Source organism: Apus apus, chromosome 1 (assembly GCF_020740795.1).
Source record: "Apus apus isolate bApuApu2 chromosome 1, bApuApu2.pri.cur, whole genome shotgun sequence".
Classification (NCBI taxonomy): domain Eukaryota; kingdom Metazoa; phylum Chordata; class Aves; order Apodiformes; family Apodidae; genus Apus; species Apus apus.
The window spans coordinates 126,455,704-126,474,694 of NC_067282.1; the positions used below are offsets into that span (position 1 = coordinate 126,455,704).

Genomic DNA, 18,991 nt, shown 5'->3' on the forward strand with positions numbered 1-18,991 from the left:
TAACCTAAATCAACCAACCATAACTTAATCTACCTGTTCAGTGCTTAAATCATGTCCCTAAGGACCACATCTATATATTTCTTTTTAAAACACTTTGAGGGATGCTGACTCCACCACCTCCTTGGGCAGCCTGTTCCAGTTGTAGAGAGGACATGACTGTGCTGCAACAGGCTGGGTCCCCACCTTGGGGTCAGACAAGATGTTATCACTTCTCCATTCCAAGGCTTACTAAAAGGAAGATTTGGGACTCTGGGGGTGGAGGGAATGCTGGGGAGGTAGTGAGTGAGTGCATGCTAACAAGCATAGCTATGGCATGTGCGTTGGACCAGATTACTACTATACAGTGAGGTATTTGCTGGGAGAAAGAAATATCTTGAGCATCTACCAGGGGATGAAAGTCCATTCCATGCAGCTAACTGGGGCAAGTGCTGTTCTAATGTACTACCATAAGAAAATAATAGATTCATAGAATCACTTAGGTTGGAAAAGACCTTCAAGATCATCTAGTCCAACCATTAACTCTACCAAGTCCAGCATTAAGCCATGTCCCCAAGTGGCACATTTAGACAACTTTTAAACACGTCAGGGGATGGTGACCCACCCACTCATAAGACTTGTTCACAAGGCCCTTCACTAGCTTGGTCACCCCTCTCTGGACACACTCCAGTGCCTCAAAGCCCTTGTATTGAGGTGCCCAAAACTGCACAGTATTTGAGGTGGGGCCTCATCAGTGCCAGGTAGGGAAATCTTCAGGGAAAAAAAAAACACCTCAGACCCCAAGTATAGTCAAAGGAGAGGAAAAATATAATGACAGATTCCAAGGAGAGACATCAAAGTTAGTTAGTTTCATCTGCAATGTATTAGAGACAGGAAATAGACAACATAGACATATGCAAATAACTCAAATGACATCCGCATCTGTATCTAATTCAGAGATTAAATTCATTATTCCAGCACAGATCATTCTGCAAGCCTGCTTTCCTCTTTAAAGGTTAAAATACTCTCTCCTACTTCACCAGTCTTCCCTCAGAGTATTTATAACTCTTGATACTTCCAACTTTCTTTCTCTTTAGAGTAGGATATAAAAAGAGTTAGCTGTTCTGATCTGAACCATCTCAGTGCCTTGTGTGTGGATCTGCAGATGAATCAAATGTGTTGGAGCAAAATAAGCTGTTAAGCAGAATGGGATAGATGTGCAGGGCCATAGCTCACTTTCTACAGTGATCCTGTGTTACAGCGTGCTGCTAACGTCCTTCTCAGTTGAAGTCTTGCTTCTTTCAAGGGTACAAGCGGTCAAACGTATTGGTTCCTCAGTAAAGACACCTTCCAAGATTCCTTGCACTGTTTGCCATGCCTTTGCCCTGAAGTGCCGTCCCACAAAAACATAAAGCAGGGGGTTGATGCAGCTGTTGGCATATGCAAGTGCTGTAGAGAGGTGATCCCAGACGATCAATGAATCCTTCAGTCCTTTTCCAAGAGTAGGTACAAGGGACAGAATCCCAACTACGTGGTATGGAGCCCAGCAGATGAAGAATGCAGCAACCATGAGCACAATTGTTCGCAGCATCCTGTTGCATGGTTTATGAGATTGCTTTGCACGTGTTCTGACAGCAATGAGGACATAGCAAAATGCCATTACAGCAAAGGGGAGTACAAAGCCAAAGACAGCCCTAGTGATGTTTATTACCACTAAGGCAAGGGATACAGAATAATCACCTTCATAGAAATCACCCCATGAGTCATTACCATTGTAGGCTAAAAATGAGTAATTTTCCAATAACTCATTTACAGAATCATCCATATAACCTAGCCCTTTGTCATCTTCAAAACTGTACCCACACTCAGTTTTGTCATCACCAGTGTTAGTGTCACGGTAGTAGAAGGTGGGACAGCAGAAAATTAAGGCCAGGATCCAAATGCCACTGCATATTAGTGATATAAATTTCACTGTTCGGTGGTTCAGACACCAGACGGGTTTCATCACCAGGAGGCACCTGTCAATGCTGATGGCCACAAGTAGAAAGATGCTAGCAAACATGGTGAAGATTATGACTGATGGAATGACTTTGCAGAGGAACCAACCATAAGGCCAGTGTTCATGGAGGGCCAGGTGAACAATGGAAAATGGCAAGGACAAGCAGCACATTAAGTCAGCCACAGCAAGGTTTAGGAACCAGACACTGTTCACAGACCTTTTCATTTTCAGACCAGCTACCCAGAGCACCAAGCCATTGCCTGGAATACCTATGATGAAAATAATGATGAAGACAGCAATGGAGACAAAGGATCCTGATGCAAAATATACAGCAGACTGTTCATGTGAACTGCTGTTACCCAGGAGTCGAGGCATTCTGTGCCTATAAAACAGAAAGCAAATTAGTAGGCAATCCTGAGAAAAAGAGCCTGATCTTCATCCTTTATGCACTCATAGAATTGTTAATAAAATCCCTGTTAACTAAAGCCTTGTTCAATCAAATTGGATTGATTTAGAGACCTTTTGGTTCTCTAAAAGCATTATCAGAATGCACAGAAACTGCATAGATAAGAGCAGAATACAGCCTGCAGAGGCAACTGGGGAGAAAGATGTGAATTAAGACAACGCAGCCTGATCTTATTTTAACCTCCATTATGCTGGTACTTAAATGCCAGTCAGGGACTCTTATGAAAAAAAAATAACTAAAAACCCAAATAATCCACCTTTTTCTTGGATAACATATGGTCTAAATGTGGAGCAACATGAGTGTTAGAAGGGCTTCACCACAAAGAAAATAAAATAAACAGTTGTAACAACCATGGTAATTTGCAACTTTCTGTACAACTGCTAAGAGGCTCTTATGTGAGAGTGACCTGCAAGGAAAGCTATGAAGAAGTCACTGGAAGGCATCTGGGGGCTTAAGAAAAGTAGATGTAGAAGCAACCTTTACAGGGACAACCGGAGAACAGGGCTGCAAGAGCTGAATCTTGCTGCCTCCCCATATAGCTACAGAAGATAGTATGAGGAGAACAGGGAATCAAGGAATGTTCTAAAGACAGTAATACTAAACCTACTGCAGAGCACACTGAGGGATGAATCCATAAGAAAATACTGCCAGCGCTATGTTTTCAAGTGCTAAAAGGGCTGCTATGTGGTTGTGAAGATAAAAGTGGAAACTGGAGGGGAAAGAGGTTTTCAGGAGTGAAGAATAAGAAATGGAAAATTATTACACCTACCTAAGTGAAGCAGATATTTTGGTGTGCCAGGCAGCAAGAACCAGAGTCTTGTTTCTGAAGTTAACAAAAAGTGAAACTCACATGACATTTTAGGAACTGTTTTTTTCCTCTATGTGCATGTGTGTGCTAAGTATCTTCTTTCGCCCTGACAGAAAAGCTTAGAGTGACTCATATTTGAAGTCTTAGATCTGAACTGCTGATAAAAGAAACAAACCATCAAACCAAAAGAAGATGTAGGAACACCATCAAAATAATATACTGCCCTGAGTCAAAGAATAATGGAAAACAAGGGAATGATAGGCATGGGCATTTACTTTACTATACTTTTCATAAGACAACTGAATCAGATGTCTTGCCTATCAGCATAACGTTGACCTTTGCTTGATGTAATTCATCATTCCAAACCCTGCCATGCCACCATCAGGTGTCAGCCCTGTTATCTTGTAGCCACTGCAATGTTTTCATAGAATAATAGGGGTTGGAAGTGACCTCTGAAGATCATCTAGTCCAACCCCCTGCCACAGCAGGAACACCTCAGGCAGATCACACAGGAAGGTGTCCAGACAGGCCTTGAAAGTCTCCCGAGAAGGAGAGTCCACAACCTCTCTGGGCAGCCTGTCCCAGGGCTCTGTAACCCTCTCAGTAAAGATTTTCCTCATGTTGAGGTGGAACTTCCTGTGTTGTAACTTGGTGATGTTTCCCCTTGTCCTATCAATAGGGCACCACTGAAAAGAGACTGGGCCATTCTTGATGTCCACCCTTCAGACACTCGTTTTATCAGACCAACATATTCACCTAGCTAATCCCATTTCTAGGATTCTTAGGAATCCATATCAGTTTCTGTTCCTACTTGAGACAGCTTATTTCACCAAAGACAGAACACTGTACTCAGCAAACCATAACTGGTCGTGTCAAAGGGACTTTAATCCTATTTTTTACTTTTCAGTGTATTTAACTTAAGTTGTTGACTGGGTTTTTTTAATGAAGGAAGTTGACTGATGAAAAGTTAGAAGTGGTTTACTGAAATGCTGATTATCGCAAAATGTGGCAAGACTATAAAAATAGAAGGCGTCTAAGGGAAGGCATTTCAAATGTGCAACAATATGATTCCCCCTGACCCCTCCCAATTTGGGAAATCAAGACTGCTAGCAGAAATTACAAAGCCCAAACATACAAGAATCAGCCTCAGTTTTTGGTCTGGAAAATGAACCAGGACGGTGCAGAGTTCTGGTGCTGAGCATGTCTCTGTGAAACACATGAATGCTGCCTCCAGTTCAAAAGCCATGAAACCAGAATGAGGAAGGCAGGCCAGGGCTGGGCTGTACCCCCAAAAATGGACAGGCTGTCAGCAGCCTTCCAGGATAATTCCCCTAGCTACATCTTATTCTCAGCTGCCATCTTTCGGGGGGGACTCCTCAGACCCAGACAGATAGTGTTGATAGGAGGGTACTCCTTTGGGCTCCTGTTGGCCAAGGGATGTGCAGCCTTTTCACCACCCCATGACTTGTTAGCTCTAGTCAAACACTCCCTTACAAGAAGGTCCTTCTCCACCTGTTGGCCAGCTCTGATCCTCCCAGTCAAAACCTCTCCCCTGCAGCCAACCTTGACACAGCAAGGACTTTATCTTGACTCCAGCCAGCTCACCCTGGACAGTGATGAGACTGTGATACCTCACTGTGTAAGTTTCCAGATCAATGAACCTTTTAGGCAGTTTGACTAGTGAAGTGCTTTGCACCTCAGCAAAAAGGGCCTAACGATGCAGACACTCAAAGCAGATGGTACAAGGAGGAGAGAAAGACAGTTTGTTACTTTCATAAAATGGTTATTTAGGTCAGACCAGACCTTTGATGGAAATCCCCAATGACCCCACTGCATTCTTCTCTTCTGGATCTCTCTGATCCCTTCACGATTAACTCACAGAGTTTGCTTCTAATTCACAGAATCACTGAATAGTTGAAGTTGAAATACTATCTTGAGACTGTATATCCCAATCCCACTGCTCAAAGCAGGGTCAGCTAGGGAAGACTGCCCAGCACTATGCCCAGTTGGGTTTCACTGTCTCCTCAGAAGGAGACCCCACAAACTCTCCGAGCAAACCTGTTTCAGAGTTCAACCACCCTCAAAGTAAAGAACCGTTTTATTGTGTTCAGATGAAACTTCCTGTGTTTCAGTTTGTGCCCACTGCCTCTTGTCCTGTCAGCAGGCACTACCGAAGAGTCTGGGTCCACCTCCATTAAACACTCCCACCAGATAGATAAGAACCCCCCTGAGCCTTCTCTTCTTCAAGCTGATCAGTCCTAGCTCTGTCAGCCCTTCCTTCCATGACAGGTGTACCAGTCTCTTAATTACCTTAGTGGCTCTCCACAAGTTTCACTCCACCATGTCCATGTCTTTCTAGTACTGAGGAGCTCAGAACTGGAGCCAGCACTGTAGATGTGGCCTCACCAGTGCCGAGTAGAGGGGAAGGATCACCTTCCTTGACCTGCTGGCAACACCCTTCTTAATCTAACCCTGGCAGCTATTGACACTCTTCATTGTAAATGTGCATTGCTGGGTTATCTTTAGCTTTTTGTCAAGCAGGACCACAATACCATCATACCCTGCAAAGCTGTTCTTCCAGGTGGGCAGACCCCGGCGTGTATCAGTGCATGGTGATGTTCCTCCCCAGCTGCAGGATTTTTCACTTCTTGTTGAACTTCATGAGATTCCTCTGCCCAACTCTCCAGCATGTTCTGGTTCCTCAGAGTGGTAGCAGACACCTGGTGCATCAGCCGCTCCTACCAGTTTTGTATCATCTGCAGACTTACTGAGGGTGCATGTTTCTCCATTATCCAGGTTATTTATGAAGAGTTAAACAGTACTGGAACCAGTGTGAACTGCTGCCAGACACCACCAGTGACTAGTCTCCAGTTGGACTTTATTCTTCTAATCACCACGCTCTGAGCCCAGTGGTTCAGCCACTTCTAGATCCTCATTGTCCACTTCTCTAGCCCATACTCCATCAGCTTTTTATGAGGATGTTCATATTTAAGTTTATCATGACTCAACTGGCCAACACAAGTTGGCTAAAACCTTAATGCAAGTTACCATTTACATTGCTGTTTCAGGTTCATTATTACAAAACTTCACCAGTCTATTAGTTACTAGAGTTACATCCATATATTTCTAAAAATGTGATCAGTATATTCACAAAAGCCTCCCTCCTGCAAGAGAATGCAGGTTGTCTCCAAAATACTTTTGCAAACGCTGAGGATTCTGCTTGTGTTCCATATTCGTACTACTACTTCTGCATTCTGCAAAGCTTTGCAGCCCCTCTCAGATCTCCCATTTGTTTCTCTGCAGGTCAAACAACTAGATAGCTATGATCTTTCACAGACCCTGAATGTTCTTTGTGTATATGCCAAAACTACTTACCTAAATACCCTGTCCAAAACTCTCCACACCAAGGTTAGCCTAGACTAGCACAACTGTTTCTCTAGAAAGCATACTACAGTGGTCTGCAGGCCAGTCCTTGCTATGAGCTTGTTTTCTCAATCATACACTTTGTTTCATAGGGACTCTACAATCACATCAAGTATCCGCAGGGCTGCCCTGCACTGGTGTCCCTCCGAGTCTTGCTCCTCTTTAGAAAATCCACTGAAAGATCCCAAGGCACTTTTGTACACTGCTGAGTAAGCTCAAGTTCAAGCCTTGGACACCAAGCAGGAAACAGAGCTTGGCAAAACTGTTAAATTATGTATGATCTACGTATTTAAAAGTAACTCTTCACAAAAAAAGGTTCTCTGTACTGGGAGGAGTGATTTGGTCAGGTGTTTTGTTTGGTTTGTTGGGGCATTTTCAGTGCAGGAAGCACAGTTTGAAATAGTATTTGAGCTCTTTTGTAAAAATGCTCATCTTGAGGTTAACCTTTTAGTTATCTAATGAGTAGTTTTGTGAGATTGGTTTCCCCTGTACCTCCTGTGCAGAGAAGGAAAATTCCAAACACTGGGTCCATCCATTAAGTACATTCCTGAAAAAATGTCCTCTTTTTTTACCCCCCTTAAATAAGCAAAGCAAAAAGCAAAGCAAAAGCCCAAATTATTCTTCTGTGTGACTTATTATCAGGCTACCTATGGATAGGCATGAACTGTGCATTTTACCCTGCATGTAGGTAAGATGATGTCAGAAGCTTCACCCATGTCCCACAGAGCCAGATCCAAGACATACCTGCTGCTGGCCAGGGCTAAGCCCATCAGTGATGGTAGCACCTCTGAGACAACATATTTAAGAAGGGGAAAAAGTTACTGCACAACAGCCCTCAGCTGGTGTGAGGTGTAAGAATAGACGAGAGAAACAACTCCGCAGACACTAAGGCCAGTGAATGAGGAGGAGGTGCTCCCTGTGCCAGAGCAGAGATTCCCCTGCAGCCCGTAGTGAAGAACACGGCGGGACACGCTGTCCTCCTGCAGCCCATAGAGGTCCACCATGGATCAGATATCTCCCTGCAGCCTGTGGAGAACCCCTTACCAGAGCAGATGGAGGCTCCAAGGAAGCTGCGACCCCATGGAGAGCCCATGCTGGAGCAGGCTCTTGGCAGAACCTGTGACCCAGAAAGAGAAGCTCACACTGGAGCAGGTTTGCTGGAAGGACTTATGACCCTGTAGGGGACCCACGCTGGAGCAGTCTGTTCCTCAAGGACTGCACTACCTGGAAGGAACCCACACTGGAGCAGTTCACTAAGAACTGCAGCCCATGGGAAAGACTCCCATTGGAGAAGTTTGCGGAGGACTGTCTCCTATGGGAGGGAACCCATGCTGGAGCAAGGAAAGAGTGTGAGGAGTCCTCCTCCTGGGGAGGAAGAAGTGGCAGAGACGGCATATGATGAACTGACTGCTACCCCCATTCCTCATCCACCTGCAGTGCTTGGGGAGAGGAAGTAGAGAAATCAGGAGTGAAGCTGAGCCCAGAAGTGAGAGGTGGGGAAAAAGTGTTTTTAAGGCTGGGGTTTATTTCTCGTTACCCTACTTGGATTTGATTGGTATTCAATACCAGTGACTTTCCCTGGGCCCAGACTGTTTTGCTTGTGATGGTACCAGGTGAGTGATCTTTCCTCCTCTTGACCCAGGAGTCTTTCCCTAGGTTTTCCCTCCTTTGGCCAGCTGAGGAAGAGAGAGATAGAGCAGCTTTTGTGGGCACCTGGTGTCCAAACAGGGTTAACCCACCACACACATCAACATACAACACTATTCAAAAGGTAAATATAGCAGGAAGCATCCAGAGGCTTCTTGAATACTTAATGCTGTGGCAGTCCTTGATCTTAAAAACAATTACAGAATCAGAAATTATACAGAGTGACAACTAGGCCACCATAGTTCAGAATGGCTTCTTCTGGTGGACAAGCTAAATAGATGACAATGCTTCACTTGGGAAAGAGACATCTAAGTGTCAGTATGAGACACATGGAGAAAGTGACAGATGAATTCCTATAGCACAAGAACTAGGTGCTATCAAATTAAATGATCAGGTAGAAGTTTGTACTTTAAAAATTATAATTTTTTAACTTGCACTATTAGATGCATGGCTCCAGGAATTAAATGGGTGCCCACAAGTATAAATAACTAAAAAAAAAAAAAGGCAATCAGATTAATCCACAGCAAGCTATAAAATAATGCCAATAAAGGCACAACAAACCTCTAGCCCACAAAGCTCTTACACTACAGTTTGCTAGGCTAGTGTACTAGGAAAGTGTAATTCTGTAGTGTTTTGTAGGCTTTCTTTAAGCAGCTCTGTCCTTTTCCAAGGTTTGCCTTTCATCAGCCTGTTTGCCTCAATTCTGGCAGTCTAGCAAGCAGCGTTAACAGTGGCATATTTGAAGCAGGGAGACAGAGTCTTCTTCTACACCGTAGCACAGTACCTGCATCAAGTACTGGCACCGTGTATCCCTTCCCACCAGCTCTCGTGCGAGCTGCACGAAAGGGTTCACGTCTTCCCAGGCAGGTCTCTGTTCGCCCCAGTGTGTAACGGGCAGGGCACCCACACCGCACAGCGCGGGGCTCTGCTCCCTGCGGCACCGAGATCTGCCGCCAAGCGGAGCGTCAGCCCGTCCCTCCCGCCGCAGGGAGGGGAAACGCTGGACAAGGAGGCTGCGTCTTCGTGCCATTCAGTATCTCTGCAGGCACTTAGCTCACATCTTTCTGTGTATCTACTCATACAGCTGTCAACATAATTTCTAGGGAAAACTAGGCCAGCTGCATTTAGATAAGCTAGTTAAAACTACAAGTATCCTACTTTGTTAAGTCTTCATGGCCCAAGACTATTCCCCTCCTCAGCTACAAAATAGCTTCACTTACCAGATTTATTTAGTTTGCCCCTCTTTGTTTCAAAGTTTTTCTGCACCGGGCACTGGTGCCAACTGGGCTAGTTGGACGTTTGACCTGACAGAAGGAAAGCTTGTTTGGCTGCTGATTGAGGCTCATTACCATCCTGTTCCGCTTACCTCTTGAAACAGTGAGAAACAAACCTCCAGATACCAGTTCAGCTTTCACTGCCTTAACTAACACTATTTCATACTGGAAAAAAAACCAAACAAAACCACCAAAAAACAGCCTTACTCAAACTTAGTGTTTCATTCACCTTTGATTTATTTTCAGATACACTGTGCTCGCTCAGGTTTCCATGGATAGCACAACCAGCTCATGGTATGCCCACCCCTGGTTCTGCGGATATAGAACTTTGTTAGTAACTTTCCATACACCTTCTCTTCCACTTTTCAGAACAAACATTTGGCACTCTGAAGAGACTCAGTGACAGGCTACTGCATAGCAGTACACTTCAACACCAGTTTTCACTGGGAAGCCATCGACTCTTAAAAATTTAACAGTTTAAATGCTACTAGTTTGTCTTCTTGTATTTGGTAAGGTGGCGAGATAAATACACCAGTATATGTGCATTTATTTTGGCCACATTTCTAGGAAGCCACACTCCTGAAATTTAACCCTTACGCAGCAGGAATTTCAACTTCTTCTAGTTGCAAAACGGGTAATGGCTTTGTGCTGTGCTTCCGCTCTGGTTTTGTTTTACCAAGGCCTCCTGACCGCAGCACCACAGGCCACAGCAACAGACATTTCCACTTAAAATGCGAGCTTTGCCCCAAGGCTGCCGGGCGGAGAGACCCGCACGGACCGAGGGAACAGCGGAGGGCACGCAGGGCTCCACCAGCCTCCCCAGGCGCTCGTGGGGCCACACAAAACGCAGCCCCACATGCCAGAGGCGGCTGCCCAGCTCCCAGCGGGACACCGGCGCCTCTGCCTCGCTGCCTCCTGCCCGGCGGGACTGCGGGCCGCGCGGGGCCGGCCCAGCACCCAGGCTGGAGCCCGCCCGCCCCAGGCAGCCCCCTGGCTGCTGCCGGCCCGGCTGGGCCCGCCGCCCGCCCGCACTTCCCGGGCCCGAGCCAGGCCCGGTGCGGGAGGGCCCGATGCGGGAGGGCCCAGGCGCGGCCGCTGCCCCCGGGGCGGTGCCGCGGCAGCCGCTTCCCGCCGCGCTGCCAGGAGCTAAGATGCCTCCCTCTGCGCCTTCGACGTGCGCTGCGTCCCGCCCGGCCCCCTCCGCGCCCCCCGGCGGGGCCTGCCCTCACCAAAGATGGCGCTCGGGAGCTTCCAGCGGGGTTAGGCGCCCGCCCCTCGCGCCTCGCCGGCGGGTCGGGATTCGCGACCGAGATGGCGGCGGCGGAGCTGGAGTACGAGTCCGTCCTCTGCGTGAAGCCTGATGTCAGCGTCTACCGCATCCCGCCGCGCGCCTCCAACCGCGGGTACAGGTGAGGAGCGGGCGGATCGCCCCGGCGCGGCCCGCTTCCCGGCCTCCCGGCCCGCGGGGCTGCCCAGCCGGGGGCTGGGCCCGGGAAGGGGCGTCCCTGCCGCCCGCCGGGCCTCCGGGGGCTGCGGGGGGAGCAGGCCGGGGCTGCTCCCCGCGCCTGGGCCTGGGCCCCGCCGGCTGCGGCTTCGGGGGGCGGGTTGGCGGGAGTCTCCCCCTGCGGCGGGCCTGCGCCTGCGAGCGGCGGCCTTTGCTCCGTGCCGCGGGGAGCGGGGGCAGCGCTGCCCATCGTGCGGGAGGAGGGGGCCCCGAGGAGCCTTCTCTCCCGCTCTGCCCGGCCGCGGCACGGCGGGCTGCTGCGGCACGGCGAGCTGCCGTGCTCGGCCTGGGCGGCGGGCGGGACGCCGCGCGGGCTTCACCGTCGTTCTTCAGAAGAGGCTGCAGGGCCGGGAGCTGGAGGAGCCTTCTCCCTTTTTATCGGAAACCCGGGGAGTCTGCCTTTGTGAACTGGGCCCACGGTCCTTCCGGAAAAACAGGCTTGTGCTCTGAAGCACTGATGGGTGTCAGTTGTTGCCAGTGTGTATGCTACTCCTGGGCAGAGTTGGTTGGTTTTTCTTTATTGTTTTTTTTTTTTCTTTATTTTATTTTTTTTTCCCCACACAACGGTCTGTAGCAAAGAGTTTGATGGGCTCGTCAGGATGGCTGTGTGTATGATGTTTTACCTTGTGTAAGCTTGCTGGCTCCAGGTTCAGAGGTACTTGGTATTATTTTACATCAACAGGGTAGAATAATGGAGTGGCTTTTCAGCATACTATTAATTAATTTTTGGGGTCTTCCTGATGCTCACAAGTCACTTACTAGTTGCTTTTGGGTTTACTCTTACAAATGAGTTTCAGTTTCCCCTCTTCAGCAAGCTTATAAAGGTAAAGACAGAGCTGATGATCTCTGGCCTGTATCTGTCTCCCTTTACCCTGAGAAAAGAGGTCTCTATGTTGGCAGGCAGCAACAGAGAGGAGCTGAGATGTCATATATTGTTTGGGGAGAGAAGTGGAATGAGGCAGCTGCAGATGTTGAAGACTGGGGAGCAGAGACTTTTGCTGAAATGGTTAGGCAGAAGTGGAGGGATCAATGTGTGGAGGGATTGATGAACAGCTGCTTTTCTTTTCAGGGCATCTGACTGGAAACTGGACCATCCAGACTGGACAGGGCGGCTTCGTGTCACCTCCAAAGGCAAAACTGCATACATAAAACTGGAGGATAAGGTTTCAGGTAAGGGAAGGGCTGTGGCTCTGACAAGACTGTGACTATGATTGCTGCTTGTGAGTCTGTGCTTCTAAGCCTGCTCACAGCTGTGCATGGCAGCACTGGCCACACTTCAACAAGAGGTTGCTCTTCTTAATAATCAATTCTTTGTCTGCAGGAGAACTCTTTGCCCAGGCTCCGATAGATCAATACCCTGGCATTGCAGTAGAGACTGTGGCAGATTCTAGCCGCTACTTTGTCATTCGAATTCAGGATGGGACTGGTGAGTTGAGTGGTCATGTATGTGCCAAGTGCCAGAAGACTTAACCTGGTGGAACTGGGTGTACCCCAGGTGGATTTAAATGGTGTTGGGAGTGCTGGAAAGGCTGGGTAGTGTGCTGGGAGGGACAGGAAGGCAAGGTTAATGGAGGAGGGTTCTCTGCAGTGCACGGAGTCCAGGGTCAGGGAAGGAACATTCAGTTTCTGAGGGTGCCACACGAGAAGAAGGATGCAGCCTGAAAGCTAGGAACAATGAATTTTTGTGAGCTGCTGGTGTCCAGCTGCCAGTGTGCAAGAGGGAGGTGTGACAGAGCAACTTAGGAGAAGCAGATGGATTTTGGAGTGAAAGAACACAAGGGCCCATTTGCAGGGCAACTCGAGTGACGACTCCTCTCTCCTTGCTAGGACGAAGTGCTTTTATAGGCATTGGCTTCACGGATCGTGGTGATGCCTTTGACTTCAACGTCTCTTTGCAGGATCACTTCAAGTGAGTTGTATTTTTGTGGAATGCTGTTTTTCCTCTGGCCTGTAGAACATGGCAGGTGGTGGTGCATGTTCATTTAGTGCAGACTTCCTTGGGATGGTCATGAAGCCCTGCTTTGGCTCCATCAGGGATATTTGAGTGTGTTGCCAACTGTCATGCAAGCTGGGAGTCCTTCAGGGTCAGATGTGTAAGTCTTAAGCCTAAGTCTGGTGATGCTATAGGTGCAGTGTTAGTCTTTTGGGTTCATAGTGGTCCCATCTTTTAACTGTACTACCCTGGGAGCAGGGAGGTATCTGTTTTTTCAAGGCAAAAGGTAGTTCTTTGGCAGAATGGGGGGAGGACCCATGCATTTTTCTGAAACCCTGTTCCCCTTTCCCACAGGGTCTTATATTAAGTCTTCCTCTCTTCATTTTAGGTGGGTGAAGCAGGAGACTGAGATCTCCAAGGAGTCGCAGGAAGCTGACACACGTCCCAAATTAGACTTAGGGTTTAAAGAAGGGCAGACCATCAAACTGAGCATTGGGGTAAGCAGCCCAGTTTACTCTTCTTCTTTCTTTGGATAAGCTAACAGAGACTATTCCTCACTTGTCCTTTCTTGTTACACAGAATATGACAACAAAGAAAGGAGGAGCAGCCAAGCCCCGTGCATCTGGATCAGGGGGCCTAAGCCTGCTGCCACCCCCACCAGGAGGCAAAATTGCAGCTCCTCCTATACCTCCCCCTTCTTCCACTGCCATTGCCAACCACGTCACACCACCACCTGTGCTGAAATCCAGTAATGTGAGCAATGCAGGTAAACATCAGCATAGAGCAGTTTGTCAGACACTAGTAGGTGCGTAGGGAGGACTGAGGGCTGCTTCAGGGAACCAGTGTTCAATCTAGTACCAACAGTGACCTGTGAAACATGATGTGTCCCGAGGGCTTTGGTCTCCTTGACCTGAGGATCTCCATGCCTGTTTAATCGTAGTTGCTTGTTCTTCTTGCAGCCAGGACAACCTTGTAGCTCCTGTCCTTGCAAAAGGAAGAACAAAGCAAGTTGGTCAAAATGGTATGAGGGCAGGTGGGTGTGAAATTTAAACGTTGGATTTTTCTGAAATGGCATGTGTTTTAGGGGCACTGACAGAGCTGTGTAATGATACCCAGAACTGCACAGGTGCATTCTGCAGAAGAATACAGATAAACTTGGGGTTGTTGTTGCAGATGGAGGAAAAGCACTCCTTGAGTGGCTTCGAAAGGGGAGAGAGGACACTTTAGTGTGAGCAGCAGCAGAAAGAGTTGCAAAGTATAGTAGGATTGTGGGTATAGTGGGTTAATAGGCATATAGTTTTTATAAGATGGATTATATATAAAAAAAAATAAAATACATAAAAATGTTTGTTGAACTTCATATGTCAGGCATTGGAACATGCTGCCTACGGAGCTGGTTGAGTCACCATCCCTGGATGTGTTTAAAAGTTGTCTAGATGTGGCGCTTTGGGATATGGCTTAGTGCTGGACTTGGTAGAGTAGGGTTAATGGTTGCACTTGGTGATCTTAAAGGTCTTTGCCAACCTAAGTGATTTTATGATTCTATGTGTGTGTATATATATATGATGTTCAACAAGGCCAAGTTCAAGGTCCTGCATCTGCAGGAGGGTGGTCACCAGTACAGACTGGGAGATGAATGGATTGAGAGCAGCTCTGCAGACAAGAATACTGGTGGATTAAAAATTGGATATGAGCCAGCAATGTATAGCCAGCTGTATCCTGGGCTGCACCAAAAGAAGCGTGGCCAGCAGTTTGAGGGAGGTGATTCCCTTCACTCTGCTCTGATGCAAACTCGCCTGGAGTACTGTGTGCAGCTCTGGTCCTCAGCACAAGACAGACATTGACCTATTACAGCGGGTCCAGAGGAGGGCCACAAAGACGATGAGAGGGCTGGAGCACCTCTCCTATGAAGACAGGCTGAGAGAGTTGGGGCTGTTCAGCCTGGAGAAGAGAAGGCTCCAGGGAGACCTCTTTTACCAGGGCCTGTAGGAAAAGGAGAATGGTTTTAAGCTGAAATATGGTAGACTTACATTAGATATAAGAAATAAAATTTTTACAGTGAGGGTGATTAAGCACTGGAAGAGGTTTTCCAGAGAAGTAGCGGATGCCCCATCACAAGAAGCATTCAAGGCCAGATTGGATGAAGCTTTGAGCAACCTAATCTAGTGAAAGATACCCCTGTGCCTGGCAGGAGGGTTGGACTAGATGATCTTTAAGGTCCTTTCCAACTCAAAGCATTCTGTGATTCTATAACAGAAAGGCTGCTGCATTCTTCTGGATGCTGTACACACTTTTAGTGTGACCCTACAGAGGTGTCTGGAGACCTGATGATATTTTGTGAAGGCAGAGACTTCAGCAGTGCTGCACACAGATCAGAGTGAGAAGAAACTACATGCTTCGGAATAGGGCTTGATCTGAATAGACTGAACAGTGCATGATTTGTACTGTTAAAGTGACGTCTGCTTAGCAACTGTTATGATTGCTTGAGTTTGAGCCTTAATTCTACTGAGAGAGGTAATATGTCACAGATCTGCTGGTTGGTATGCTAGGTAGAGACGGAATAGTCCTTGAAGACTGTGTACCCCTGTAGTAGGACCTGGAGGCTTGGTGCACATTAAGCAAAAGGAGCTGCTGTTATAACAAAATCCTTAAAAAGTCTAACTTCTTTTGGAGGTAGAGCTGGAGTCCCTTCATCATTCTTTGTCCCTTCATCCAGCAGCTTGTGTAAGGTGACAGTTAAAATGCTTGTGGGGTTTTGTGCTTGATGAGCTTGGTTTTGGTTTGTTGGTTGGTTGTTTGGTGGTGTGTTTGTTTGTTTTTTTCCTTCTACCTTAGACATTCTGTTAGACTTAGATGCTCCTGCTTCTGCGTCCAAGGCACCACCACCAGCTACCACAGACCTCTGGGGAGACTTCAGCACTGCATCCAGGTAAATTGTGGTGAAGGGAACTGCACATAAGTAGTGTAGCATCCTTGCAGGCACCAGAAGAGCCATAAGCTAAGAAGTCTTGCTCGATCTGCTCCTTTGATTGTCCTTTCTTTATTTCAGTGCTATTCCCAATCAGGCTCCTCAGCAGTCCAACTGGGTCCAGTTCTGAATGGTCAAAGCAGTGGAATGGGACAAACTGATGACCAAGAGGCTCTAGAGGCATCAAATGGGATCAGAGGGGGCATGAAACTCTCTCAACTTCAATCAAAAACAAATCCGGACAATCCTTCCTTTTTAAACCAGATCTTCACTTCAGTCAAAACTTACTATTTTTGATTCAGTGAAACCATTGAACCTAAAGAGAACATACTGACTCCTGACACAAGGTGGGCAAGGAGGAGAGAGAGGTATTCTCATCTCTTCCACCCACTTGGCCGTTACATGGTACATTCTAGCTCTCTTTCCCCATCTTTCTATACAGGGGAAGCAAGAATCCTGAAGAAGGTGGGTACAGGAGGAGGCTGGGTAGGTGCCTCTGAATCTCTTGTCCTTTAAATTTTCTCTGGTTAGACTGTTGCTTCTTGTGGCTGTTTTCAATCGTGACTCAAGTCTGCAGCTTGGTCTGCAGTGTTGAGGGCAGCTGCATTTGGCTACAGCTTGTAAATGGAAGCTGTAAGGAGACAGGTCTTGCCTCAGCACAAAACCCTCTTTGATTATGTCTGTGGTGAGGAGTTAACCTCCCCATGCACGCACTACTCTTCCTCTCTTTGGTGCAATTCCTGATAGTGCTGGGTGTTCCTGTACTCCTATGGAAGGTATCATGCAAGTCCATGAGCAGACCTGCTGCCATTGTGCTGTAGCTCTAGGTGGGCACCCCATCATGAGGCTCCTTTTGTTTGGCTTGCAGGTTCACTGGAGGAATTTAATTTTCACTCCTTTCTCCCTCCCACCCCATGCAAAGGCCCCATTGGCACTGAGCTGTTTTAACTGGAAATAGCTTTAAAAATATATATATATTTGGTAGCTACTTGCACTAGATGACAACTAGGTGATCACACCACTCAGCATTTTGTGTTCCTGCATCGTTATCCTGAGCCCTGGCCTTGTGTTGTAACTTGGCACTGTGTTACAAGTATTGCATACCCCTGCCACAGAAGGAACTATGGGGGTGGTAGATTCTTCTTGGGTGAAGAGACAACCTCCTTCCCCTCTTCATCTAGCACTTAATTGGGCAAGAACTGTATGGTAGGCCCAGTCTTGAGAACTATGGCAGCAAAATTCTCCCACTTGTGGTCCTTCTTGTGGCTTCTGAGGCTAACTTTCTAGGACTGTGAGCTGCTTATTGTAACTAGGATTTTTTTTTTTTTTTTTTAATTTTTAAATCCAAACCACCTCTATTTCCTGTGTGGTTTAGGGGGTTAGAAAGAGGTAGAAGGCCCTCACTCTCTGCTGTTCTCTTTGGGAGAGTTTCCTAAAGCCCTTTGATCTAGGCACTACTCTATTTTCCGCAGCTATGAATGCAATCTGGGGTTTAAGTCTGCTGATTACTCTGGGCAGAGCCCAGGGGCAGACTGGAAACCTCACACCACTAGCTACGCTCTGTGCTAGCTTTATCAGTCAGAGTGCCAGCTGGAAAGGTGGTCTCAGTGACTCTTTTACAGCTGTACCCAGTTACTAGAACACTAGGCTTTTGGTACTTCACTGGAAGGTTGCTTCCTGTTTTGAACATTAAACCAGCAGCAATGCTTTTGTGACTGGAATATGCTCTGCTAGCACACCTAGTGTAAGTTTTCCCTTTGGGCAAAGACTTCCTGGTGAGGCTTTTAGAAGAGTAGTTAGCTGTATGCACCTTGTACTCACAAAGGTCTTTTTTAGTCTTCTTGCTGCACTGAGGGAATTCTGAAGACAGTTTCACTTAGACCATCCCTCTGCAAAGCAAAAATATTGAAAATAGCTCTAAAGCTGCAGCAGTTCCACTTGTGGAAGTGGGGACCAGACTGCTGTTTTTAAGTAGTCATTTAATCCTGTTCCCCTGGCTCTCTTGGTGTTCCCCTGCCATCCCTCCCATGCCTTCATAGTCACTTCTGCACTCTCATTGTATTTAAACTCCCTGCCATCTCTGAACTTGTGGGTGGCTATAATTTGCTAGCAAATTCATGGACTTTTTTTCCTTTTTTTTTTTGCTCAAGTTGTTGTGAGGTCCTGTCATTTCAACTATGTATCAGTTCCCCAAACCAAGAAAGTTCATGGCACCAATTAACTAACTAGGAGCCTCTTCTGTATTGTCTTAGTATTCTGGAGATACTATATTATGTATTTGAAAGGCTGAAAAAACAAAAATTAAAGATCTATGTATATAAACCATAAGATGTACTGGTGTGAATGGTAATTAAACAAGTAATATTGGGGAAAAGAATATCACGAGTCTTCTAAGTTGTCAAATTGTTGTTGCTTTGGAAGCTCTGCAGACTGAGGGTCTTTATGTCTCTAGGAAGATCCTACTAGCCTACTTACCCTTCTGTAAGTGCATTATGGCCTGTGGACTGGACAAGAGCAACTTTAGGAACGAATAGGTTCAGGTTCTGTCTGTGTGAAGAAGTAGGAGCATGGACGAAGATAGAAAAATTGCCTATGGCTGTTCCAAATGGAGTAAAAAAAACTAACCAAAGCAACATGCAAACAGGCCTGACTGTAGGTGTGTGTGTGGTGCTCGATAAGAATGTGGATAAAACTAGCAAGTGAGAAAACTTAGTTGCCCTGCCATTTAACATTTTGGACATTAGAGGTTTAGACACCCTGCAGATGTTTTTAGAAGTTATTCTTTCCATGCTTATAAATGGGAAGCAGTCTCTGGCTGAAGAGGTGAGCAAGGTGAGCTGAGTTGGGCCCCTTGTCAGGCAGCAGCAAGGGCAGGGTGGTGTGGAAGAGAGAGCAGGTTGGAAGCTGAGTCACAGCAAGGCAGGCCCAGACAGTGGCCTCGCCAGTAAAGAAACAGTCCTGCAGTATCTAAGCAGGAAGATCAGAGCATGTCA

At 47.0% G+C, this 18,991-nt stretch overlaps 2 protein-coding genes across 4 annotated transcripts; one reads left to right on the forward strand and one right to left on the reverse strand.

The window, feature by feature from the left end:
* Positions 1-781: 781 nt before the first annotated feature.
* On the reverse strand, positions 782-3,224 carry C3AR1 (complement C3a receptor 1). The gene is made up of 3 exons (XM_051626814.1): positions 3,211-3,224; positions 2,335-2,357; positions 782-2,244 (listed from the first exon to the last, which is right to left on the reverse strand). The coding sequence occupies exons 2-3, from the start codon at positions 2,348-2,350 to the stop codon at positions 1,232-1,234; spliced, it is 1,029 nt and encodes a 342-aa protein (XP_051482774.1). The 5' UTR covers positions 2,351-2,357; positions 3,211-3,224; the 3' UTR covers positions 782-1,231.
* Positions 3,225-10,809: 7,585 nt separating this feature from the next.
* NECAP1 (NECAP endocytosis associated 1) lies at positions 10,810-18,326 on the forward strand. Of its 3 annotated transcripts, none has more exons than XM_051636346.1 (8): positions 10,810-11,002; positions 12,167-12,267; positions 12,419-12,523; positions 12,925-13,006; positions 13,419-13,527; positions 13,610-13,796; positions 15,866-15,959; positions 16,080-18,326. In XM_051636346.1, the coding sequence occupies exons 1-8, from the start codon at positions 10,905-10,907 to the stop codon at positions 16,126-16,128; spliced, it is 825 nt and encodes a 274-aa protein (XP_051492306.1). In that variant the 5' UTR covers positions 10,810-10,904; the 3' UTR covers positions 16,129-18,326. The 3 variants fall into 3 exon arrangements, with proteins under 3 accessions (XP_051492306.1, XP_051492325.1, XP_051492316.1); XM_051636356.1 differs by having other exon boundaries at positions 10,812-11,002; positions 15,878-15,959; XM_051636365.1 differs by lacking the exons at positions 15,866-15,959; positions 16,080-18,326 and adding an exon at positions 13,990-15,859 and having other exon boundaries at positions 10,811-11,002.
* The last annotated feature ends 665 nt before the right edge of the window (positions 18,327-18,991 follow it).